This window comes from Hyposmocoma kahamanoa, unplaced genomic scaffold, assembly GCF_003589595.1.
Source record: "Hyposmocoma kahamanoa isolate Upper Pololo Valley unplaced genomic scaffold, ASM358959v1 86, whole genome shotgun sequence".
Classification (NCBI taxonomy): Eukaryota; Metazoa; Arthropoda; class Insecta; order Lepidoptera; family Cosmopterigidae; genus Hyposmocoma; species Hyposmocoma kahamanoa.
The window spans coordinates 6,977,482-7,004,953 of NW_020654289.1; the positions used below are offsets into that span (position 1 = coordinate 6,977,482).

Sequence of the window (27,472 nt, forward strand, 5' to 3'; positions counted from 1 at the left end):
CTACATATATTTGTTTCATGTAGTTTGTATAAATTTTATGACTTTTTGCGATAAAAGCACTTTTGATGTATGATCACATGTGGTTTTATACGAAGGTTACGATAATAATACAAGATATTACATGATGTCAATACAATTAGAAAAACGTTTCTAATTAGTCAAAACAATACAGGACTAATACACAAATATTTTAAACAACATAGATTGGTTATCGTTTTTTTTTTATTTTATTTGGGAAGCTATAATAATAATTTTTTGTCTGCAGATATGGACGAGTGCGCAATGTTCCACAACCTGTGCGTGTTCGGCCGCTGCATCAACACATACGGCATGTTCAAGTGCATCTGCAACAAGGGCTACCAATTAGATAGCGTTGACCCGCGTAAGCAGCTTTCTCATTTTCATTCTCATTCTCATTAAATATTTTCCATTGTGGTTCTACAACATTATGTTTTCACTTTCTCTTTAATAACTTAGTTCTCTTGTTTGGGCTTTCTAAACAGGCTTTTAAGCGGCGGGAGTCAATATTTATGTTTTCACTTTCATTTATATCACATTATTGTTACTTTGAACAAAAACTTTGGAAAAAATTCGTAATTATTGGAATTTTCACGATAAACTCTTTTGTAATTTGGTTTAAAATAAGGAATATAGTTGTAACTTTCTTCATCCATATTTCTTTCTTCTTATTTTCTTCATAATGTACTTAAAATAAAATAATCTTTGTAAAAACTGTACTTGTAACTTCCAAAGCCCGTCATTTTTTCTTATATACGTCTTTGTTGAGATGCGATCAGTCATGTTACTTAAGTAATTATTTAAAAGTGTTTTAAATGCGTATATTGTAGTCTTTTGAAGTGGCACAAAACTAAAGGAATATTATATTCATACTCGTACAACAATATTTAGCCAGTGACTTTAATCTAGACAAGAACATTTACAGCAACTACGTGTTCCAAAAAAAACAGTAAAGAATTTGATAGTGTTTTGTTTGGAGTGTTTTAGTGTTGAATTTTGTCAAAGAATATCGTATGTACTTTTCATCGCGGAAAGGCAATGATCTTTAGACCATGCAGCCTTGTTTTTTATATTTTTTAAATTTATATATGGTAACCATAGTACCTGTTTTATTCATTTATTATCCCTACTCTGTTATTGTGTAATCAGAACACTCTGCTGCTTATTAATCTATGATATTGAAGTGTTATGTCTTCACCGCTCATTGTGAAACATAGCGTGTGTATGTGAAAGCATCTAGTACGTTAGGACACAGATATCGTTGTATTTAGCAGTTTCTTTCCAATTACTGTAATTTGTATTTTGTAATTGTGGCAGTGAAGCTTGGTTTCAACTGCACGGATGTGGATGAGTGCAAGTCCCCGCAATCGTGTCAGTACGGCCAGTGCACTAACACGCAGGGCTCGTATATTTGCCGCTGCCCGCCCAACTACGACCTTGTCTCCGATGGTACTGCATGCTACGGTAATTATAACGTTTGTTCAATATACATTTTTGATGTCGAATTACAAATACAGAAAATGAAGTTAATTTCGTTACCATTTTACGCCACCTTTTCTTTTCGTTTTTTTATATATAATTTATTTAGTAAGCAGCAAACAAGCGTACGTCGCGCCTGATGGTAAGCGGTCAGCGTCGCCTAAGAACGCCTGCAGCACCAAGGGCGTCACGAGCGAGTTGCATACCCCTCAGGACTCTTCTCGAACCCCCTTAGAAGGACTCCATGCTATGCTATATGCTATGTTCTTGCGGAAAAACCCCGCCAGGGAGTTCATTCCACAACCTAATTGTACGTGGGAGGAAGCTCCTCTGAAACCGTACAGTACGAGATCAACTCTGTTCCAGGGTGTGAAGATGGACTCCCTGCCGGTGATATTCTATCACTGCTCGGGTGCGATGATAGAATATTGCTGTTGGCATCATGTTAAACAGTTCTTCAGAACATTGGCCATTGTACAGGCGATAGAACAGACATATGGAGGATCTGTTGGGAATGTCAAAGTGAAGTATCACGCAAGGTTGCGAGTAACAATATTCTGTTTTCGTTTACAGATTCAAGGAAGTCTCGCTGCTACGGTCAAGTAGAAGTTCGTGCAGGTACAGAGCACTGTCGAGATAGTGACGAGTTATCCGAAGACGGCACTATGGCGGCGTGCTGTTGCAGTGTGGGCGCGGCATGGGGCAACTATTGCGACTTGTGTCCAGAGCCCGGCACGGACGCCTACCGACAGCTTTGCCCCGGTGGACCTGGCTACCAGCCCGTTTTCGAACCGGTTGGTTCATGCGTGTATTCCTATAGTAATGGACCCAAGACACTTATGGCGCGTTTACACTACATCGCCATCGCTACGTCGTTATCATTTGCCCGCTAAAGGCGGCTGCTGCCGAAGTCGAACGAGACGCACCCAGTAGTGTCGAGACCATTAGGGTTTGTGCAGCGATCCGGCGATATTTCGCGACTTCGGTCACACCGACTCGCTGCATTTTGTTTTAACATGTAGAACTAAATGGCTTAGTGCAGCGTGCCCGCGACCGGCGACCATTGGTTGTGAATCTTGCAGCGATCAGTCGTCGCAAGTCGCTTGCGACTACTACTAGATGATCAATTAATGTTCCTATTATTATTAGATTATTAAATTAAGTAATTAAAATTATAATAATGGACCCAGATAGGTTAATTGATGCAATTCGTAATCGCAGCAGAATATAATTCGATGAATACTAAATCTCATTCTTCTTATCCTTCCTACGGCACGGACCCATAAACGGAATTTTCCAACAAAAAAAGTTCTGATACCATATCCATTTACCCTGTAGGGACGACAATTATTCGAAAATTCAGAAAGCTATCGGTCGGTCGTCGGTAGTGTTACGTCGCCAGTCGCTCGCGTGCTGCACTGTATTTCGTCGCTAGAAGACGTTGCGAGTCGATGCGACCGCAGTTGCGACATTATCGCCGGCACGTTGCACGAGCCCTTAGGTGCAATCACTGTCGGGCGACTCGGTCGCCTTCATCAAACGATGGCCAACCAACAAGTTTCATCGTGTCGGCCGCCGCGCTCCACCATGCTGCGGGGAGTACCTATTGGCAAAGGCGGTAGTCCACTAGGTGTAAAGAGCGCGTCGACGGTGTCGCTTTCGTCAGCCGAATTCACTTGCCGAGGAGGCGGCAGTCGACTCCTTCGGCAAGACGATGTAGTTTGGCGTGGGCGGCAATCGACCCTGTGTAAACACGCCATCAACCATTGCTGCAAAATTGCAGGCTCGTAGTGAATAAGAAACGAGTTGTTAGCTTATAGTTGCTGTGAACATTAAAGTGCCATTTTATTTGCAGCCATCGTACGTAGTGACGCTAGCGGATATCGACGAGTGCGCACAACATCCAGCGTTATGCCTCTACGGGACATGCACAAACACGTTCGGCTCGTACGTGTGCACGTGCGCGGACGGCTGGCGGCTAAGCGACGACGAGCAGCGCTGCGTGGATATCGACGAGTGTGATGCTAACTCTGCCATCTGTGGGCCCGGAGTCTGCCGCAACATGCCCGGATCTTATGTCTGCCTCTGCCCGGAGGGATACGTTCCTATGCCTTCCGGCAGTGAGTAAACTGTTATACCATTTAAGAATGTTTACTTAGTTACATTGTGACAGACAATAGTACATTATTGCAGAGGCCGGGAAGTAAGGGATTGCTGGACGAGTAAGAGTTACTCGTTAGGCCTCGCTGGTGCTCGTCGTTGTGTTAATAAAAATTAAGCAATCCCCGTTCCCGCCGAGGCATGAATAGGTTTTTTCTCAAACAATGTGAGGAAATAATAAAAGACTAAAGAGTGGAAGATGTATAATGGAAAAAGTAAAAATACATTAATTAACATTAAAATTTATACAATACAATTGCTAAAAGAAAAAGTTATTGTTTTCACGGGCACTTTAATAGTAGTCTGCTAATCTTCTGATATGTTTGAATGTGTATCTATTACTGTATTTTCGTTACCGCTCTTCTCACTAGCACTCATTTTCGCCACCAAAATACAAAAAAGGCGAAAAACATAAGAATACCAACACACTTTAGTTTAAATGTTATCGCGTTTTTCTTTTTTTTTTAAGTAAGCGGTACAGGTAGGTATTTTAAGTTTTTTTTTTCTCGCAGTTATAAACACTGACCAGTTGGCTGTATTTACCAAATTTTATCTAGAATCCGTCATGGCCGTATGCGTGTTTGATTTTTATAACATTTTAGTTCGAGATATTATCTATGGAAGAATAGCTAACTGACCATTTGTTGCTAAAAAAATATAAAAAATCTTTTTTTTTTTTTGACGGGGGGAAATCTTTATGGATACCCCTGAGCCCAGGGAGACTCAGGAGTTATGTGGGGACGCTCCCTCCAAACTGGAGGGACTACCCCGCTAAAACCCCCCCGGGTTTCCCTCTCGCCGGTTGAGTCGGCGCCGTGGGATCAGTGAACATTCACCACGACGCCGCCCGGCCGCCCTAGCTTACGCCAGGGCTCCCGCGCCAACGGAGGGGCGAGTCGGTTGTCCTCCGACCCACCCCCCAGACGAGTGAGGCCGTGCAATGCAGACTCCGGAGTCCCTGTCCAGAGCCCGCTGGTCTCACTAGGGGATCAGGCGAGCAGCGAACTGCCTTCGCCTTCTCCCCGTACGTCTGCGCCGGAGCGGGTGCGCGTCTGCCGCGTCCTCGCGCACCCGCTCCGCGGCCTCCTTTTGCGACATAACCTCTGCGCAAAAGGAGGCCACCGCCTCCCAGGACTCCTCGCTATCGAGCATTGCGGCAACCACGCTCGGCAGCGAGAGGTCCTGCCCTACAGTCCCCGTCAGAGTGCGGCGCTGCTCATCCCACCGGCTACACACCTCTAGGGTGTGCTGCGCGGTGTCATCAGGCGCCGCACTCGTGGCACGACGGGGACGGTTCCCTCCTCGCCACCTTGTGCAGGTAGTGACCGAAGCAGCCGTGGCCGGTCAGCACCTGCACAAGGTGGTACGACAGTGGCCCGTGGGACCGGTTTACCCACTCTACGAGGACAGGGCGGATCGCCTCTATGGTACGAGCGCCATAGGGGGGATCCGTCAAGCCCTCTTTCCACCGGTCCCGCATGCGCTGCGCCGCGAGGCGGCGCTCCCGCTCCACCTCTTAGGGAGCGGGTCGCTCGCCTCGGTCCCTCATTCCCCGCCGGTAGGTGCGGACCTCCGCCAGGACCTCGGCTTCGAGGTCCCACGGCGGAGTACCGGCGAGGACGCATGCGGCAGCGCAGGCCACCGTCCTGTACGCCCTGCACATTCGCAGGGCGACCACCCTCTGGGGTCTCCTCAGCGGCGACGAAGGCGCTGCTGAGGAGGCCCCACTCCAAATGGGAGCCCCGTATAAGGCCATACTCCGAGTCACCCCGGCGTATAGCCTTCTGCATGGGGCTCCCGGCCTCCCGAGGTTGGGCAGTAGCCTGCCCAACGCCGATGCGGCGCCCACTATTCGGGGAGCAAGTTGCCGGAAATGCTCCCCGAAGTTCCATCGCCGGTCCAGGACAAGTCCCAGATATTTCATCTGGGACTTGACCGGGACCGGTACTCCCGCGATGGAGATGTGGGCGCCTGCCGGCACCGCACAACCTCTACCCCTCCCGCCGAAGACGGCCACATCCGTCTTCGGCACGGCGACCTCGAGCCCCAGCAGTTGAAAATATAAAAAACCTGCCATTTGCAAAATCCATAATTGTCGTGTTGTGAACCATATTTCCTCGCAAGACACAATGTACATACTGTAACCATAGTAGTTTATGTGACTGTTACATAATGAAAGGCATTAAAACACGAGTGTGGGCATTAAAACCCACACTCGTATTTTAATGCCTAATTATGTACAGTTACACACACTGCTTTATCTACACACTTATTATAAGCTCTCTGTGATATGCTCAGGAACCGCATGTTACGACTGGCGAAATGGCGGCAAATAAAAACTTTTGTCACGCATGTCACACAACCGTAGTTTTTATTTAATTCATAGACAAGCTAGAGCCGGCCCCAACTATCATATCCTTCGATATCAAGTAACGTGTGAGATTTGTCAAAATTGTTTGCTATTGACAGATTTCATTTTGAATAAAACTTCATCTCGACAGATATTAGAATTGAGGTCGAATCAAATTGTTTTGTTTTTCAGAGATGTTCGAAATTTTACAATTTTCCCAGATAAGAAATTTGTTCTAACAAAACAGTTTATATTTATGCTAGTCGTAATTTGCGGTTTTTGAACACATCATAGAGGCTTTATGTGTGTTGATAAAATTAATATCGTGTTGCAGAAGAGTGTGTGGACGTACGAGTGCGACAATGTTACATGGACTACGACCCGGACACGGGGCAATGCGCGCGTGCTGCTTCCGTACCGCAGACCAAATACTTGTGCTGCTGTTCGGCTGTGGCCTCCGCTTGGGGCGACCCGTGCGAGCCGTGCCCCGTCCGTGACTCGCCCGACTTCAAGGCGCTGTGCGGCGACCGCCCCAGCGAGTACATCAACCCAATCACCAACGAAACCAAAGCCATCAACGAGTGCGATATCATGCCGCAGCTCTGCAAGCCCGGCTCCTGTGACGACACACCTACCGGATTCCAATGTGTATGCGATCACGGGTACGCATTGCTCAATGTCCGTTGTTTGTGTCTAGCGAATCCAAAAACAAAAAAGGGCGCTGTATGATTTTTGAGTATAACTAGTCTATAGACAGCTGGTGTAGAACGTTTGTGCAATATGCATTGAAAAGCGTGACCTTGACATCAAGTGAATAACCAGCAAATCGCCGAGCCAGCATATTTTATTACAGATCTTTCAGGTCTTCGTTCACAATTCGTATAATGAAATAAGTATTTTTTAGTTTCGCCGGAACCATACAAAACTAATTGGGGTTTATAATCAAATGATTTTCGCTTTATTAGCTTCGAGCACGATACGACATCGCACATATGCCGCGACATAGACGAGTGTGTGGGGCGCGAGAATCCCTGTCCGGGCGTTGCGCAGTGCGTGAACTTGCCTGGCTCGTATGACTGCCGCTGCCCGGCCGGCTACGAGTTGCATAACAGCGACTGCCGCGACGTCGACGAGTGCCTTGATGACGGCGTCTGCGCGCACGGGGATTGCAAAAATACCCTTGGTTCCTACAGGTACCTGATACTATAATCTCGATTATTTCATACCGTGGAACACGCGGTAGAGAGATGTTCAGAACCTGCCATCGTATATTCCATGATTTTGGGGCGTGAGAAACTTAATAGGTTTACATAAACCAAAGAAATGATGTATCTATCTAGTACATTGGTGGAAACAGTCAAACTCTGGTAATGTATTGCCATGGACCAATGAGCCTTTATTCACACGGCATTGTCTTGCACGTTTCTTAACGTATTGGATTATAAACGGATAGATAGCGGGGTGTTCACACGTTATATTTTCATGCGTTTAAAAGACGGATAGCTGCAGTACTCACGCAGCAATCGCCCTGAGAACACGTCTGTGATGGATCCACGCTTTGTTGCATTTTTATAAAAACACATTTGAAAAATTGTACGGAAATCTGAGAAATAATGAAAGAAAATGGGCTTTTGTTCGTCGTAAATCGTTATCCACAGATGACGCGCCAGTCATCTCTTCTCTGTTAATAAAATTATGCGTGCCTTCTTTCCAAAAGATACTTCACTACAAGGCACCGCTTGTTCGGTGACTACTCGATAAACGTATGACTTTGCTCCGTGTTCACACGTACTCTTCCAAGAGATGCATTTATGCTATGTGCCATTGCACGTTGTCCGTTGCCTATTCGATAAACGTATAGAGGTGTGTGCGTTTTTTTGCAGGACAAACACCGTGTGAACGGTTCTATATCTAATGTATTGGTTACGCAGTATGATTTATACTGCAAAAAAACGTGCAGTATAATGCCGTGTAATGTGGGGAGGGTTAACTCAACAAATTTGCTAGTATCAGTATATAGTATAAAAGGTCTGCGTTCGTATTCCATCTCATATCTAGTGAAAGTACTTGAATTATATTATGTAAAAATCAGTTTTTTTTTCTTGTAATATTATTCAAATATTGATTAAGAGCTAAAATTATTTTCTAAACTTTGACAAATATGCGTCTCTTGTGTGTAACAAACCAATTTATAAATGACCGCTTCCTAATATAGTTAGATGGCGCTTATCATAATAGCCGTGGCACTATACAAAAAAATTTGTACAATAATCTTCTTCTCCTGCCCCTCAACTGATCACGATATTTTTATATCCGAACTCCTGGCAATCAGTGTCCCACTCCCCACCTCCATAACAAGTTTATTATATTTATGCAACATAGATGTTTACAATATTCTGGCCTTATTTATTGAAAATAATAATATCGAGCTATAACAGCTACCCACCTTCCCAATCCTTTTTCATCCAAATTCCGTACCTCTTTCATAATCTGTAATTCTGCTTTCAAAACCCTTTCATTGGCTAAATGCGAAGGCAAAGCCACTAATATTACAAAAAAAAAAATTTTTCTAAAATTGCTATTTGGTACTCGTCGCGACATCTGGTATTCCAATGCGTACTAAATACTCCACTACGCTGTCTTGTATTGCAATTAGTAGTCCTCTCGAGTTATTTATCCATGATATAGCAAATGAATAACAAATAATTAATAGGTGCGAATGCCAGCCCGGCTATACTCTTCGCGACAATGTATGCCGAGATGTGGATGAATGTTCACGACCGCGACCGATGTGCAAGAACGGTACCTGCGAAAATTTGCCCGGCGCTTACATATGCCACTGCAACGTGGGATTCAAGCCTGGCGCTAACAACGACTGCATCGGTGAGTTAGAAAAACAGATCAATCTTTGTACAGGGATAACTCAATAAAACAACGTTTGTTACACCGATATACATATATCGTCGTAATGGCGGTAATAGGCGGGCCCCAGCGTACCTTTATTTTCTATACACCACATGTCCTATATATCGATTGTTTTCTAAATGTCTTCTTAAAAGTCGATACTATCTCAGTTTGAATCCAAATGTTTGTTGTATTGAATCGGTTCTACAGAGTAGATCGTGCGGCAGAGATATTGGCTTTTTTTTTTAGTAACGCAATTAAAGCCATTTGAAAAATGTATATCGTAACCTGTGTTACTATTTTTTTTTCAAAGCGATTGCTGCAACACTTTTACTGTTATGTTGAATCAACCTTGAGGTTTTATCGATTTTTAAAGCAGTGTAACTGTGTGACATTGTTTGTCGTAGACATAAACGAGTGCCGAGATGGTGGTATGGTATGCCGTAATGGTATATGTCGCAACACGGTTGGCTCGTTCTGGTGCGAGTGCTCCCGCGGCTACACTCTCACACCCGACGGCAACAATTGCCGCGATGTCGACGAGTGCACCGAGATATCGTATCCTTGTGGCCGCGACGGCAATCCGTCTTGCACCAACACTAACGGAGGGTAAGAGCCCAGTTACACGAGGCGAAAGTTTCCGCCGAGTTACCACGTCTTCATTTACATTAATGGCGAATCTGAACTGTATTTACTAGGCAACAGCATTTAAATTCCTCTGAATAATACAACCGCGTGGTCGTCGCGTGGCCGCCGCGTAGACCAAATTCAAGCCAGCCTTGCCCGCGTGCCCGGGACGCTCTTTTAAGTTATAAGGTAAAAGCTAAATAAATAGAGCGTATTTTGCCATTACAGTTAGACGCACGCGGTCGCTACGCAGCGGCAACGCCGTGTTGAATAAATGCGCCCTTAGTTTTCCTACTTTAATAGCGCCATTGTTTCCTTGAAATATTTTATGGTGTGTACTCGTAAATAAGGAATATGATCATTTGTTTGATTTCGTAGCAATTGCCTCAGTGACCAAACGGTTACCATGCTGGACTGCCACGCAGAGGTCTCGGGCTCAATTCCCGGGCCGGGAGAAACATTTGTACGGCCTACATTTATTTCTCTCGTGAGTTTGGGTGTAATTTATGGTTGCCTACCTACATGTGTGTCCATGTCACTCGCGATACAGGGTTTCCCTAGTGTGAGGCTGTGATTGTGTGTGTTGTTATAATTACAAATCAAATATAACATAAATGAAGATATGATTACAAAACAAGCTGTAAGTGTAATACGGCCGTAAAGTTTCTACTGATGGTGGCGCTTTACATGGCTATTTGTATTTACGTATTTGATATATTTGGCAAACAATCACCATGTGTAGGTAGCATGTGTGACAAAGTATTTGCCTTGTTTGCCAATTCGACAAATAGGCAAATACGCAAGTAAACCGTCCACACTATGGTCTTATTCATTATTTTAACTTCTTATTTCTCTCCATGTGTAGACGGGCTTATTTGTCAGTATTTGCTTGTTTGTCTGTACATCAAATTACCAAGTATATCGAACACACAATAGCGAATATAAGTAGCCTTGTGACGCCATAAAAAGTTGCGAGTTATGCGGAGTAGTCCAAGATTCATATCACGAAAACAAAAAACTTGTTACTGTAACGTTTTTAGAGACGGCGTTAGTGAGAGCTCTCCAGATTCACCGAAAATCTGTACGTGATGATTTTTGTTATTCGGCTTTTCAGCAGCACCGCCCAGCAGCTTGATTTTGATTGCCTCTCCCGATTGGAAACTGCGTCTTTTCCGAGTCAAGGCGCATAATTGCGATTCACAACTGGCCGATCGGAAACTTTTGACATTTCTAATCGGAACAATAGTTAATTTAACTCAGAAATTAGAAAAATATAGTAGGAGTCTGGTTCATCTTCTCGCTTAGAAACCCATCTGATTTCGAGACTAGGATGGGCTACCCGATCGGATCGATTCCGGTTAGAATTAAAATCAGCCTGCAGTTATAGCTTACAAGCTGTTGTTTAGGTTAATATGCATATACTTCATTTGAAACTTCTTAAATAAAGAAAGATTAAAAAAATAGTTTCTATTATTTTGTAAACATCCTCATTTACTAAAAATTTACAGTTACCAGTGCTCATGCGGTGAGGGTTGGCGATTGGTGAATAACCGCTGCGTAGATCGAGACGAGTGCAAAGAAAAGCCCTACGTGTGCGCTGGTGGCGATTGCCGCAATTTCGATGGCGGGTGAGTTTAGTTTTTTAGTAAATGGAGTAATTTATTGATTATATTTTAAAGCGTACAAACAACTTATATCGCAATATTATAGATATTGATTAACAAGTTTTAAGTAGTGAATGATGAGTGTAATATCGAGTTTTTAGGTTTTTGCGGTTGTTACACATAGGAAATGAAACTATTTTTCCGGTTTTAAATCGCATATTTGTATTTTCAAATAAACCGACGTTTCGGGGCCTTTACAGGTCCCATGGTCACGGTTGACTGAGGTGGTACAGTCATCAACCAGTTCTGTCTAACATTAATGCAAACCACCCTATTTTTCACTATAGTTACAAAAGTTATTAATTAAATACCTTATTTTTAATTTTACAAAGAAGACATTCCAATTTACGCTACACTTCGTTTTACAAATTATTTTATTGAATGAATTTTTATTAAGAATTTTTATTAAGTTCAATTTATTATTAATTAATAATAGAAATTAAAATAAATTAATATTATATTATATAATTAACATAATAATTAGTACTGCAGTCTTATGTCTGTTTGGGATTTTTCATCAGAGGAAATACTGGATGCCAAACTGGAGGTACGGAGAAACCATCTTCCCTATTGAAATTAGGATGTAGGTACTCTAATTTCAAGGGCCTCTCGCAGCATCCTGGGTAGTGGACTTCTTTTGCAAGGACCTGGGGTTTGTCAAACTTCATTGAATGTGTAGGTTTATACATGACATGCTCGCAGACTGCAGACTTGTTTACGCGACAATGTTTGACATCAGCTCTGTTCTGTGACGCGGGTACAAATACTTCGCTTCGTTTGTCCAATATAAGAGAGACCGCACTCACAGTCAAGCTTGTAAACTCCTGCATCCTGTAAGAGGATGTTACATTTCACGGGTCTCAGGAACTGAGAAGTCTTCCTCAGGGGCTTGAAATAGGTCATAATAGATGCACGCCTGAGGACTCTTCCGATCTTGTCTGTAACACCTCTCACGGTAAGGTAAAATGGCAGGTCTTCAAAGAGACAAACAAATAGACGCGATTTAAATCCGGAAAAACAGTTTCATTTCCTAGATGGGTGTAACGTCAAGAAAAAAATTTCATATTTTCGCGCACAAATTTCGCGATATATTTTCAAAGATTGCCTACAAAATGAGCAATGTTTTTGTCTTTCTCCGTTGCGACAATCACAAAACCTCACTCTTAGAGCATTTGCGCACTACGTCCGATTCATATCAGTTCTGAATCCGAGAAATGATGGTCCGAAATGTCACAGGGATCATTTTATCTCTAGGTGTACAAGCGATATTCCTATTTTCTCGGATTCTAATAGGGCTTAGTGCACAAGCGAGATCCCAAGTGGGTCCGAGTTTTCTAGTTTTGTATTATAGTCTCCGAACGAATACGAATCGGACGCAGTAGCATTGCTTTCATTCAATCTAAAGAGTGAATTTATTGGTGCAGCTTTAAGTGCGACTGCCCGGACGGCTGGCGATTCGACAAGACGTCGTCGCAATGTATTGATGAAAGACAGGAAATATGCTACGAGGAGTGGGACCAGGGTCGCTGCCACAAAGCACGACCGCTAGAACTCACCAAGGCAGAGTGCTGTTGCTCTGAAGGTACGAGCTAACATTCAATGTTTTGTAATTGGGTTGGCTTAGTGTATGAATTCTTTCAAAATTTTGTAAAACTTTAGGTCGTGCATGGGGCAGGTACTGCGAACGGTGCCCACCGCCAAATACAGAAGCGTTCTTGAAAATCTGCACAGGCGGTATGGGAAGGCCGAACCTAACTAATGTAAGTTTTTGACTAAGAGCATCTTTAAATTAGATCAGATGCTTATTGCCGCGCTACTCCAGCTCTTCTACAAGCGTTTATTTCGAACGCACCCTTTGATGTTGACGCAGTTCTTTATATTTTTATTCTCTAAGTCTGGTATTCAACAACAGGAAGTGACGATTGATCATGTGAGCAAAATCATTTGGATATCGAGAGGGAACGTAGGGGGTTACCTATTAGTAGTCCGAAATGATATTTTCCAGAAATAACTTTTGCTCGAATTTCCATAACCTCGAAAGTAATTGTGAGAGTAAAATGTTTTTTCTTTGAAACCTAACCTAACCGAACCTAATCATGCTTTTGCGATAAACATCCAACATGTCCTGAAAGAAGAATGGTTTCGTTATAATTCGGTTTCTGGTGTAATGAAAATTCAAACAAACGTTGTTTCGGATAAAAAAATTCGAGTTTGTGATAGGTTACCAACACAGGGCGCTGGCGGTCAGATGTAATATGGTAGTATGAAGGTTTGCGCGCTGTAGTGAACAAATAAAAATCTACACGTGCAGCCTTTGGACTGACTATACGCTTAAGAAAATCAGCGCGGCAACAATGGTATTTGAATGTTGTTGGGGCTGCCACGTTTCTGCAATGCGTCAGGCTTGCTTGCGCTGACACATGTGGATAAGTTTAATGCCATTATGCGTAATAACGGGTTGCGTGCCAGCTCTAACCATTTTTTGTAATATTAAGTGACGGGACAAACAAGTCGTGCGCAGTGCCACTCAGAGCTTTAAATCGCAAATATATGATATATATGATATATATATAATATATGATATGAGTATTGCCCTACGCCCGTCTCCCTGAGACAAGTTGACAAGTTCATGTGCCTGTAATTTCACCAGCACCCTTACCCCTCTGCCGTCCACTAACTATAATGGGGCTAAGTGATAAATGGTCAAATAACCGTTTTAAATACTAACACAGTTTTAAGAATTACATTGTTTACTAACTAAACTGGACTGTTTGTTGTCTGATAAATAAAACTTATTATTATTTCAGGATCTAGATGAATGCCAGGTGCGGCCTGATGTGTGCCGCGGCGGGCGCTGCATAAACACAGACGGCTCGTTCAGATGCGAGTGCAACGACGGGTATACGCTGGATGAAACTAAGCTGAGCTGCGTGGACGTCGACGAGTGCGCATCTGACTCACGTATCTGCGGTAACGGCACCTGCACTAATGTGCCCGGTGGTTACGAGTGCCACTGCAACTACGGGTTCACGCAGGGACGCGATCAGGTACATATTTAGTTACGACGTTAAGTCAGGGACCTAGCAAGGTACCCTGAGAGACACCACATTTGGCGAAACGCAGCTAACTTTAATTGATTGATATATTTCTACAGACGTGCACAGACATCGACGAATGCGCAGAAGGGCGGGCTCCGTGCATGTCCCGCTGCCATAACACACCGGGCTCTTACCGTTGCATGTGCCCGTACGGTTATGTACTAGCTAATGACGGCATACACTGCAGCGACATCGACGAGTGCAAGCAGCAGCCCGACATTTGCCCTGAGAATCGTGAATGCGAAAATACCGTTAGCTCTTATATCTGCAAATGTCCAGAAGGTATGGATATAGTTATTATAAGATTAATATTTAATTTTACCGACTTCAAAAAGGAGGTTCTCAATTTGACTTTATTGTTTATTGCGTGTATGTTACACGATTACTCCGACATTTGCTTTGTTACTTCGAAATCTGTTTTCGAAGATTCTTTTTTTGTTGGAACGGAGGTACCTCAATAGTGCTTCCATTCAAATTTGAAGAAAATATTCCACCTATTAGTGTGGCAAATTAGGGGATGAATGCAGTTTATTGGGTTTTCACCCACTTTCCTTTGACCGATTCCAATAAAACTTGGCAAATAGTACTTTTGAGGTCGATTTTTTTTAATAAAATAGTTATATCGCCCCATGACCGTCCAGTTCTCTCTTGCACACTTTGCATTGTTTCCGAATGTATTGTTCAGGCTATCGGCGCATCGCGGCGAGGGATGAACCGGACGCATGTGAAGATATTAACGAGTGTGAGGAGGCCACGGACCACTGCTCGCCTGGTGTATGCATCAACATCGAAGGCGGGTACACCTGCGACTGCGATAACGGTTGGCAGCTCAACGCGGACGGCACCTCTTGCATAGGTCGGTACTAATACATTTCTCTGTTTTATGAATATAGATCTATCAGGCCTACAAAACACGCGGCGATTGGCACATTTTAATGACCAAATCTAATTAGAGTGCAGTAGAAATCAAATAAGCTATTTACGTAGTTTATTTTGTTTTATTATTTTATTTTCTGTTTCGAGATGCATACGTCCGTCACTCTCACTCACGCGGCTAAAACCAGCGTCACAAAAAGTCTTGGTTGTGACTCTAGTATATATAATATTATGTAACTTGTTGTTTAAATGTGTTAACGTTGTTTTTTGTGTTATTTCTGTTCTAGTTATATTAGTCTTTTTTATATCTTTTTTATGATGTGGCGTTACAATAAATGGTTTCTATTTCTGTTCGGAATTTCCTTGCGAAATTTAATTAGAAATTTACCATGAGCTTTTTGGTGAAGGCCTGCCACCTTTGGCATTTTGCTGCCAAATAGTAATGCAAGCATTACTGCATTCCGGTTTTGAAGGTTATGTATGGGTGTTATTAGTTTTATGAGATCGATGTGAAAATATTACAACATAATACGGATAATAATACCCGTTATATACAGTGTATTATTCTAATAATTGTTAAATTTTTTCACTCATTTGTTCTATTGTATTATAAAAATGAAGCGATATGACGAATCGGTGCAAATAATATTTCGCCAACTATACTCTGAAGGATTTACTGTAATTAACTGATAATTTTGATAATATTGTTTATGCTATTTTTAATTACAGACCGTCGCACTTCACAATGCTATCGATCGCTGGTGTCAGGCCGCTGCACGCCAGAACCGTGGCCCAGAAACGGCTACACGTCCACACCTACCGCGCCGTCTTATGTTACTAAGTAAATATACTTTTTTTTAACTACCACTTGAAACTCGTCGTGACATTAGTTACTTAAAAGTTTTTATTCAAAATAGCATTGGGCTCTATTGACTGTCCGGAATTGCTATCACAATTATCACTGAGAGTTCCCTCTAATTATCTTACAAATAATTCACTTTTGGTTCTATCTCTTGCCCGAACTAATTACAGGCAAGACGAGTTTAACGTGCAAGCAATAATTTTAACATTCTATTTAATACTTTTGATCTGGATGTGTTCAATACGAGTGTGATTTCGGCAATGAGGGCATTGAGTGAGCACTTTTTTGACTTTGGTGAGGCTTACAACTTCTGTGGTTTTTCTTTTATCTTTTTTATATAATAAGTTAGGTCAATTGTGCACCCAGATTCCTTAATATACTTTTGCTTGTGAGGATCTTTAATTAGTTCTCAGTTGTTATTATTATTATTTAATTTAGTTTTAAGCTGTTGATCTTCCTTTAAATAAATAAACGGTATATAACGGTATGTAATAAATATTCCAACCGGTGAACATGATTTCTACTCGATGGAAATTGGTAACCGCTGTGTATATGTAGACTTTAAGTTTATTGAATATCACGATGTTTTATTATAATGATATTCAATTATTTTTAGTGAAATTACTCCACCAACTTGTTATAATTATTAATACAAAGATCGAACACCAAGAAATATTTCTTCGATCCAGCTGGATTCGACAACAAGCACATAGAAAAATGCGGTCTACTAGTTCGTTCCGTAGCTCAGTTGGAAGACCGTCAGGCACGGTATGCTGAAGCTGTTGGTTCGAATTCACCCGGATTGAAGGAATTTTTCTTGGTGTTCGATCTTTGTATTATTAACCCAGTAGACATTTGTGATATTAAGAATCCAGAAATCATAAAAGCGTTGCCGGTCGAAGGACATTAAATTTTACGTGTCATGTTCTTGTGAGTGCGCTAACTCTTTCTATCTTTAAATCCGTAACATAGTATTGTTAATTTGTGGAAGAAATGAGAACAGGAATGGTAACTAAACATGCGTATCTTACCCAAGCAGAAAACACTACCACTTCTATTCATTAAATTGAACTAAACATCTAGAAAATGACGCCATATGAAAACCTGTTGAGCTAAGGAAATGATCTCCCATTTGGGACGACATAAACTTTAATATTCATTAATAAAATATTTTTAACCGAGTTTAAAAAAGGAGGAGGTTCATAATTCATCTGTATTTTTTTGTTTGTATGTTGACTTTCTTAAATTTGCGAACCGAATTTGATGACTCTTTTGTATTGGAAAGAGAGTACGTCTGTGGTGGTCTCATTTAAATTTGAAGAAAATATTCCACGCCTAAGGGATGAATCTGGTTTCGCGCACTTTCCGTTAACCGATTTTAATGAAACTTGTCAAGTGCATGTAATTCCATGAACTTTTGAGGTCGGTTTTTTTAGTACTCTGTACTGAGATTATTATTGTCATATTTATAATTTATTTATGTTTCAGAGCACAATGCTGTTGCACATTGGGAGTAGCGTGGGGCCCTGAATGCGAAATCTGCCCTGTGCCCGGCACTATCGATCGAATGGAGCTTTGCACTCCAGAGAATATCAACCCTGACAAAAACGGTGGTCAAGGTGGTAATGGTGGTCTCGATGGTAATGGTGGTTCCGGTGGTAATGGTGGTCACGGTGATAATGGTTATCCCGGTGGTGATGGTGGTCACGGTGGTAATGGTGGTTACGCTGTTGATGGTGACGTTGATGAGTGCGCTGCCATGCCCGACCTCTGCGCGCCGGGACGCTGCGTTAACACTATTGGCAGGTATGGTGAATTTAATAAAAATTTCGAAATTCTGTTTGTTTTTTGTAAACTCTAGAACCCATGTACTGTCACTGTTCACAACAGTTGGGATTTAAGTTAATTTGTTAAGTTAATTGACAATCGAATGAGGTTCTTTATATCCTAGATAAATGACAAATGTCGCATACGATTTTTTTCTAGTAATGAAGTTTAACATGCGAATTTATTTAAATAGATGAAAAAATACAATTAGCCAGTAACATTTTTCGAAAAAAAAATAGAAATCAAATCTTTGAAATTCACTATTAACAAAATAAACTATTGCGAACAACATACTTATTTCTTCGCGATTGTTTGTGCAATACATACATATACACTTCACACCTTTTTTACGTTAGTGCCGCGCAATGCAACGTTTAATTCGACGAACTACAAGCGCTTAATTTTATATGCCATCGCGTGTATAGATTATATATGGTTATAGTTAGTTATTTTTATGTATTTATTTATTCAGGTAACAAACAGTCATATACAAACAATTACCTAAGAACACTGTATAAAAATAGACCTATAGTACCCTACATTAACACAAATAACATAAATTGAGCAAATATATGACGAATACAAAATATTTACTTATATACTACCAAAATATTCATATTACAGACCAAAAAATAATCATTGAACCACCAGAATGTTATTTTTCCCACTTTTTCTTAAACGTATTTAAGGTATTTACAAACATATCAACATCATAGACACTTATTATAAAAATTACACGATCACCTGAAATAGATATTTTTTGCATAATTTGTTCGACAATTTGAAACATAAAAATCCTTTTTGAAAGATGAGATACGAGGTAAATTAAACGAGTTTTGCTCTAAAAGTTCCGCGGAATCAATGTCATTGTGAACAAATAGTTATGTATTATATATTGTATGTATATGTTTAAAATAGGTATCATAATTATTTATAAACATTATAATACATATTGAGAATATTTTAAACCATGTTTGTATTTACCAATAACCTACAAAGTGGCGACAATTCTTATGTTGCAGTTTCCGGTGCGTGTGCGGCCTAGGCTACCGACCGGCGGGCGATATATGTGCCGACATCGACGAATGCGCGCAGCGGCCTAGACCGTGCCAGCACTCCTGCAAGAACACTGAAGGCTCATATGAATGCCTCTGCAGACCCGGATATGAGGTATTGTTTTTTATTTATTTATTTGTAAACTGTTTACAGGTTGTTGGAACAGGTTTTAAAAATTGATTTATATTCTTAAACTACAAACTTATTTAGCCATTTGCAAGGTTTGTTATTTAAACAAATCATTCCACGTTATATTTAATTTAAATAAATTAATACCAAAGTTTAAGTGGCAGTTGGCAGGGCACGTAGCTCGTAGAACTGACGGCCGTTGCGGCAGAAAGGCTCTCGAATGGAGACTACGAACCGGAAGACGTTCAGTGGAATGGCCACTACTAGATGGGCGGATGACTTGGTAAAGGCGGCGAGTAACAGAAGGATGCACGTCGCTTGCGACCGGCTAAACTGGCAATCTTTGGGGGGAGGCCTATGTTCAGCGGTAGACATTTTCCGGCTGATATGATGATGTTGATGATGAAAACCAAAGTGAAGCTACTTTTAAAGCAATGGCTATTATAAAAAAATCAACGAAATTACAAATAAAAACCCTAATTGCAAGGAGTTTGTTTGTGTTTAGCTTGTGTAAGTGTGTGCGCTCCGTTTAATTGTTATTACCTTCAAAGTGGGGGTGTTTATTTAAAGAATTCGTGAATTGACTGCGCTTCAGAAAGACGATCTCGATATTGTGTTAGTCGATGTTGGTATCATGTTCACAGTTTTTTCCGAGGAAAGTACGTCGTTAGTCCGGTGCACATTCTGTTCCGTTTCACATATATATGGAGATTTGGTGAACTGTGCCAACAAGTAGCTAGTGAGAATTTTATACCATCCAAAACAGTTCGTACGCTGGACCACACGGTTATCACTGGAGTTAATTTGCAGGTGGACGAAGACGGTGCGAATTGCCGCGACATCGACGAGTGTATCCGTGGCACACACACGTGCCAGCAGACTTGTAGGAATACAGAGGGTTCGTACGAGTGCTCGTGTGAGGATGGGTACGAGAAGCGCGGAGACGCTTGCGTTGGTGAGTATCTGCTTTCAGACAAGCATATCGGCCATCAATACTAGGAATTGCAGAATTCATTCCCGCCTTCCCCTTTATGGAAAAGGCCTAAGTCTAGCTAGGGCTAGATATAGGCCGGGGTTCCACCCCACATGCTGTGGATGTTCCAAAGATTCGTAGGAAGCGTTACGCTGCCACATTTATATGGCGAACGGCAATGGAAAGGAATTCCCTGCCTGCAAACATATTCCTTGAACAGCCCCATATCTTTCTACATTAGTTTTGATTATAGTGACCCTGCCTACCAACCCTTAGGGTATACGAGAAGGTCACTATAACTTGTGCGCGCACAGGAGCCTTACAAGTTCAGTTCTGACCCCAGATCGGCTAGTGTACAGGGTTGTAACAGACCTCTGTCACTTGACTTCATCCGGTTCTCGAGAGGTTAGTGCCTCGGGTGAGCCGCCCCAGGTATGAGGTACAGTATACTCCCTATTTTCCAGATAGGTTCCGGAGCTGTAGGCACGCTCTCTTCCCGTTGCGCATTGCACAACTAGCAGTTCCCACCACTAAGCCGTAGACTCTGAGACCACTACCAAATCGCCTCATTGGTGGTGGAGCTGTAAGGCACGCTCACTTTCCGACGCCAAAAAACGACGTCTCTCCAGTTCCCAATAACCTAAGCGGCTGGAGGGACCGGAGGATATCTAGCTTATGGAGGGTACTGTACGTGCACCGCCCCGGGTGCACGTACAGTACCATTCATATTTTCCAGATAGGTATCGGAGCTGTAGGCACGCTCACTTCCCGTTGCGCATTGCACAACTAGCGGTTGCCACCGCTAAGCCGTCGACTCTAAAGTCCATATATATTTCCTGAACAATATCACTTAGGCCTTTTCAAGGCGAGAGTGAGTAGACATTATTTACATATCACCGGTTTCCTTTAACAGAGATGCGCGTCAAATGTGCACCTATTCTTTTATAAAAAAATGTGTCAGTTGGTTATACCCATTGACCGGGTCAATGGTTACGGCATTTTAAATTGTATTAGAGTTATATGCTTGGCCATAAAAACGCTAATGAGCAATAGTATAAACACTGTTATTTTTTAACTTAATTACCGGTAGACGTGAACGAATGCCACGAGGAAGGCATCTGTCCGACGCCGGGTAAGTGCGTGAACTTACTGGGATCGTACCGCTGCGTGTGCCCGCGCGGTTTCCGCTTGGACGTAACCGGCGGCCGCTGCGTCGACCGCGACGAGTGCGACGATGGTCGCTGCCAGTCACCCTGCCGCAACTACGCCGGGGGCTATCGATGCGAGTGCCCAGACGGTGTGTATATATTTAATTATTTTTTACATAACTTTATGCACTTACAGTTTCCCAAAACGTACACAGATTAGAGATACTATAAAAGAGAATTAAAAATGTGGAAAGAAATAGGAATTGAAACTATTTTTCCGAATTTAAATCGCGTATTTTTGTTTTTTAAACAAACTAACGTTTCGGGCCTTTTACAGGTCCCATGGTCACGGTTGACTGAGGTTGTACAGTCATTTTGCACTTAGTCAGTTTGCACTATAGTTACAAAAGCTATTAATTAAATACCATATTTTTATTTTATTTTTTAACCCGGGACCTCTGCATGGCAGACCAGCTTGATAACCGTTCACACGGAGGCAGTTAGTATAATATTATAGTTGGCACGGATTGCCTGAGAGTGCTGGTTCGAATCCAGCCGGATCGAATGAATTTTTCTAAGTGTTCGATCTTGGTTTTAATAATTATACCAAAGTAGTGGAGTAAAAAAAAAATATCATGGTAAGTAAAACATCGTGAATTCGTGACATTCAATAAACGTAAAAAAAAGATAGTTCCAAATTAGCAACCTTATAAACAATGACAATCAGGTCACTGTTATGGACAGGCGCGTATCTTACCATCAGTCGTATTACTTGTTCGTTCCGTCACTTAATATTATAAAAAAAACTTTCATTGTAAAGGTGCGACTTGTTAAAGAACAAGAAGAACACATGGGACTTGTCAACTTATATCTCAGGGTGGCGGGCGCAGTGGTAGTGCCCCTCAGATCTTTACAATTTAAAGCTCTGAGTTGCTGTTATGGACAGGCGTGTAGCTTACCATCAGGCGCACGACTTGTTCGTCCCGTCACTTGATGTTATAAAAAAATTGAAGGGGGTGAAATTAACGAACTCGTTGTTATGCTTAGGCACGGTCCGGGGCTCTGGCGGTATCTGCGCGCCGGTGGACGCGTGCGGGACCAGCCCGTGTGGCTCCTCGCCGTGCTTCCCCGTCGGCGGTGCCTACCGCTGCGGCTGTCCCGGTGGCTACGGATGGGACGCGGGACACGGCGTCTGCTTACAGGTACTCTCTTCGTATGCATCATCGATCCACATGAGCACGGTTCTTTTTAGGAGAGCACATGGATATGCATATGTGCCTTATATACTTTCGCATAGCCTCGGAGGTAGGATAAATTAAGCATCTCTTGGAAAAGTTTAACAGCATTGATTGTGTTCAAGAAGAGTGAACTAATTTTCTATTAATCGTTATTTCATAGGTAAGCAAATTACACGGTAACCTATCAGTCGCAATTTTTTGTCCAAGATAACGATTGTTCTAATTTTCATTACACCGAAAACCGAATTATAACGAAACAGTTGTTCTTTCAGGGTATGTTGAATGTTTATTGCAAAGACAAGATTAGGCTAGGTTAAGTTAGGTTTAAAAGAAAAAACATTTTCCTCTCAAAATTACTTTCGAGGTTATAAAATTTCGACCAAACGTTATTTCTGGAAAATGTCATTTCGAACTACTAATAGGTAACCAACTTGAAATCGTCATGCTGATTAAATTATACTGCTCATTCGTAAGGCATATCCCCTGAGAACAATGAGCAAGAAACTATAGGGGTTGCTCTTTGTAAATATACATTTGAAACATTTATCGTTACAATATTTAATTTATACGTCTTAGATCGAGACTACCTGCAAGAGCTCACCCAAGTATTCAGAAGCTGTATAAATAATCTTTAATGCTTTTAAAGTTTGAGTATAGTTTGTAACCTCGTAAATGGCAAATTTTGAATATCAATTGGAATCTTATTCCAGAAGCGTATACATTGCCCCATAAATGAATTAGAGACTTTGTGAAGACGACTGACTGTCAAGAACAGCTAGTTTATTTTTATTATTAATGTTATAGGTAACCGTCACAGTGACATGAGAATGGTTCTAATCTTTATTCTAATCTCTGGATGGATATAATCTATGTAAAAGAAACATCTTCCAAGTCTTGACGTAAGACCAAGGAGCAATTAATAAATACTTCTTTGTGTTTAGTTGGCCGGCGGCTGTGCGACAGCCAGTTGCCTGTTCGGCTGTTCGGCGCTTGGCGACTCCTATCAGTGCGGCTGCCCTGCTGGTTACCAGCTGGTGGGTGCGGGTCATTGCCTCACGGCGCTGGATGGTGCGTTACCACCCGACGACATCGGCGGCGCACCCGTCTTCCCAGTTAGAGACCAGTACAAAATTGGAGGGGAGAACGAACTCATTTCCAATGAGGGCTGCTTCAGCTGCAAGGTATTCTCTTTTTTATGTAAACATTAAGGGCCAGCGCTAACAGGCAGACCGGAAGGCAGAGGACATTAAATTTATCAATTTATGCTATGACAATTGAAATAAGGTATAAATTTCAATGCCCTGATACCGGCCTCAGACCATCGCAGCGCATTTCTCTCTGCGTTATTGAAGAGCACACCGGAGGATACAGCGGCAAGATGCGGCGGTATACGCCGTAGTCTTCCGGTGTGCGCCTGAGTCTGATTTTTTACCGACTTTAAAAAAGGAGGAGGTTCAACTCCACTGTATTTTTTTCTTTTTTTTTGTATGTATGTTACACGATAACTCTTTTTTTGTTGGAAAGAGGGCATCTCAGTGGTGGCCCCATTTAAATTTAAAGAAAATATTCCACCTCTAAGGGTGGCAAACTAGGGGATAAATTTGGTTTTGCGCACTTTCCGGTAACCGATTTAAAAAAAAACTTGGCAAATAGATGTGATTCCACGAACTTTCAAGGACGGTTTTTTTAGTACTCTGTACTGAGATTATCGATTGCGTAGTCGCTACTAGAAGTGGTACAAATCCGAGCGACCGATGGCATGTTGGCGTTTGTCGCGGCATTCCAGTGGACTTTACGGTACACTGGCGGATTCTCGCGGTATCGTAAGGAATATCCCCCATCAGAGTGCGCTGGCAGGCAAAAGATTCTCGTCGATGCTCTCTGCCTTCGTCCTCAGGTTTTTGTTGGCCCTGCTCTTTATGTTTATTTTTAAATTAATTGAATCACCGGTTGAAGTTAAATCTGAAGCTGTGTTCAATAATTATTATCATCAACCTCAATACTTCCTTACACTTACATACTGAACTCAATGTTTCATACTACAATACGGTCTTAAAACATTTTTACATTTTTGTTCCAGGTCAACGGTAGAAGAAGAAGAGCTTCCGAGGAAGGCATTGTGTATGCGAATGGAACCACCCTTGTCCGAAGAAGACGACGGCGTAGTCGACGTACGTTGTTTTTGATACTTATGCCAAAAAATGGCTGCTATACAATTTGTTCGGTTATGTACTAAGAAATGTTAATGTGATACGTTAATTCGACAGGTCGTCGTTCTGTGCTGGAGCCAGAAGCTGAGTTAATAGTAGTAACTGCCACGCCGAAACAGACGTGGGGCCGCGCGCCACTGCTGCGCCTAGTACCCGCCGAGGACAAGGCGCGGGCGCATTACCGCATCGCCTACGGCGACCCCGACAGCGACTTCATTCTCAATAAGCGCGACGGCGCCTGGGCGCTGCGCATGCGCAAGCACATTAAATCGAAAGCCAGCTACGAGCGGCAGTTGGAGCTGGAAGCACGGTTCGTGGTCAACCCCGAGTCGAGCCGGCGCAATCGCCGCAGCCGTCGGCAGGTGGCGCCTGCGCCGCTGCGCCTCTACGTATCCGTCCGCATTGACCCCGACGCGCATCGGCGCTGACCTCAAGAACTTATCTATTATTCGTCGGACCATTAGCCGTTAGTAGCGTCTGTTTTGGAAATGTCTAATTTGTATGTAACAGGTGCCCTTTTTCGTGAGGCGATTCGAGATTGAGTTTCGTTAGTCGTTGCTCTCCGTTAACCACAACCATGCGTCAATAGGTCTAAATATGATCTGTTAAAATATACAGGATTATTTGTAAAATATTAACAACCTCACAGGTCTCTTTTACTTATATCAAAAATAACAAATTTTGTTTCAGGATTTAATATATAAAAAAAATATTCGTCCGATTTTATTTAGGTACAAAAATAAAAATATTTAAATAGATCATTCTAAACGGTGACCACTCTTTGCGTAAGAAAAGATACATACCAGATCGACGCAAAACGCAAGAGCGGGGGTGGAATGCTCACACGTTTGATCACGTATGAACACGTTACTATCAAATACAGATATCAAAAATTTTTGGTAAATTTATTATGTTTTGTAAAAAGTTGTGGAGCAAAACTTATTGTTTATGATGTTAGTAATATACTCCTACAACCACGTAAGACTAACAACCATGTTAGTATTTTACAAATCACCCTGTATAAAAGAGTATTGCAGAAATAGACGTGTTGATTCATGAGTTTTTTGGTGGTATAAGTCGAAAATTGATATTTTTCATGTAAACGATATCACTGCTAAATTCCAGCAATTGGATCAGAATTTCACTGCCACGTTTATAGTGTGACTTAACAACACAATGTTATCTGCGTATAGTCACATTCTATTGTTACCACTGCCAGATTTGTGTTCCGACTCTTGTGCGAACCACGTAGTTTTAAAATGAATACAGTTGACAATCTTTAATAAGTGCTCCAAACCACATGAATATTCTGTGTGCATTGGAGCATAGTCATAGAGGTTAAGATATAGAGCTTATTATATTTTGTCGCTTTTATATATAACTGTTCGTCGGATGTTAGGTGAGCGGGCACGATTTATATATAAGAGACGCCCCATCTTTAAAGGTCTCTTCTGTTTAAATCGCGCGTAGGGGCTGTCGTTAGGCGACCCCGTCGGCAGTATTAGTGCAGTGTGTGTCGTGCCTTCTTTTATTTAAGTTTTTTTTTGTATTGCCACACCATTGAATTTAAAAGACCAAACGAAATAACTACATAGCGTATCAGACCCAAATATATCGTGCATACGTCCTTTTATGATTCTGTTACAGATCAAAGTCATTTGTCTGTTTCATGTTTAAATTTTCAAAAATGTTATGGTGCAGTTAACTATACCAATGTGACGAAATAACAATTTGACCGTTTACAAATATATCTTAGAAAATATCTGGTGAAATTACAGGCACATGGGACTTGTCAACTTATGTCTCAGGGTGACTAAACAGGGTGAGTACTAAAAAAACCGACCTCAAAAGTACATGAAATTACATATAATTACCATGTTTTATTGAAATCGGTTACCCGGTAGTGCGCAAACCCGGATTTGTCCCCTAGTTAGCCACTAAAATATAATAAAAATCGGTTCTCATTTCTCAAAGTATATCGAGAGAGAAAAACGCCTTGAGTTGGAGAATAGCAAAATCAGCCATTAAATCAATTACTGCTTATAATAAACTTTTGGCGTTATTTATAAAAATGAATCTTCATATGTGAACAGCCACCCTTAGACACGGATGGTTTTCTTCAAAATTAAATGGGACCACTATGGAGAGACCCTCTTTCCAACAAAAAAATAATCATGAAAGTCGGTTCACAAATACCGGAGTTATCGCGTAACATACATACAAAAAAAAAAACAAAATAAAAACATACAGTCGAATTGAGAACCTCCTCCTTTTTTTGAAGTCGGTTAAAAATGAAAATGACTACATAGGTGAAAAGACTCTATTGAAGCGTCCATTTTAATTTGGGTCTATTTTGTTACGATCTGTCGTAGATCAGACGTCTGTTCCACTTTTAAATTAGACAAGCATGTTACGAGTTTGATAACGGTAAAAATTATTGCTCAGCAGATCAGACCCAAACTAAGTGACCACATGTTCTTTTATGATCTGTTGCCGATCGTCTTTATACGTCTGTTATTCTTTTAAATTACTTTACCCAGTTATGAATTGTGATAATGTTAAAATGACTACACAGTGGATCAGATGGAGCGACCACACGTTCTTTTATGATCTATCAAGGATCATATTCATTCGTCTATTCCATTTTTAAATTAGACAAGCCAGTTACTACAAAATAGGTGAAACCCACATTAATTCTTTTTCTACATTATAACTTTAAATAATATTAAAGTAAATAATTATTTTATATTTGGACGCCATTTTCACCATTTTCATATTTAATAATTATTATTATTTTTACACGAAAATAGTGGTAAATGGTACAGAGAAAATCTGAATTATTGTTTTTTTAAA

General features: G+C 41.5%; 1 protein-coding gene across 3 annotated transcripts in view; it reads left to right on the forward strand.

The window, feature by feature from the left end:
• Positions 1 to 25,479, forward strand: part of LOC113234686 (fibrillin-2-like) — an 87,129-nt gene extending 61,650 nt beyond the window's left edge. The window contains exons 31-53 of one of the 3 annotated variants that reach the window (XM_026470121.1): positions 266 to 382; positions 1,336 to 1,482; positions 2,071 to 2,291; positions 3,353 to 3,617; positions 6,342 to 6,669; positions 6,973 to 7,200; positions 8,721 to 8,890; positions 9,319 to 9,520; positions 11,047 to 11,166; positions 12,627 to 12,784; positions 12,862 to 12,962; positions 14,010 to 14,249; positions 14,357 to 14,582; positions 14,986 to 15,156; positions 15,906 to 16,017; positions 17,527 to 17,844; positions 18,888 to 19,035; positions 19,861 to 20,005; positions 21,114 to 21,320; positions 22,219 to 22,373; positions 23,351 to 23,590; positions 24,490 to 24,580; positions 24,677 to 25,474. In XM_026470121.1, the coding sequence (XP_026325906.1) occupies positions 266 to 382; positions 1,336 to 1,482; positions 2,071 to 2,291; positions 3,353 to 3,617; positions 6,342 to 6,669; positions 6,973 to 7,200; positions 8,721 to 8,890; positions 9,319 to 9,520; positions 11,047 to 11,166; positions 12,627 to 12,784; positions 12,862 to 12,962; positions 14,010 to 14,249; positions 14,357 to 14,582; positions 14,986 to 15,156; positions 15,906 to 16,017; positions 17,527 to 17,844; positions 18,888 to 19,035; positions 19,861 to 20,005; positions 21,114 to 21,320; positions 22,219 to 22,373; positions 23,351 to 23,590; positions 24,490 to 24,580; positions 24,677 to 25,047 (4,481 nt within the window). In that variant the 3' untranslated portion in view covers positions 25,048 to 25,474. Of the gene's footprint in view, positions 1 to 265; positions 383 to 1,335; positions 1,483 to 2,070; positions 2,292 to 3,352; positions 3,618 to 6,341; positions 6,670 to 6,972; positions 7,201 to 8,720; positions 8,891 to 9,318; positions 9,521 to 11,046; positions 11,167 to 12,626; positions 12,785 to 12,861; positions 12,963 to 14,009; positions 14,250 to 14,356; positions 14,583 to 14,985; positions 15,157 to 15,905; positions 16,018 to 17,526; positions 17,845 to 18,887; positions 19,036 to 19,860; positions 20,006 to 21,113; positions 21,321 to 22,218; positions 22,374 to 23,350; positions 23,591 to 24,489; positions 24,581 to 24,676 lie in introns of all 3 variants that reach the window. The other 2 variants (XM_026470122.1, XM_026470123.1) reach the window with 2 other exon arrangements.
• Positions 25,480 to 27,472: the final 1,993 nt, after the last annotated feature.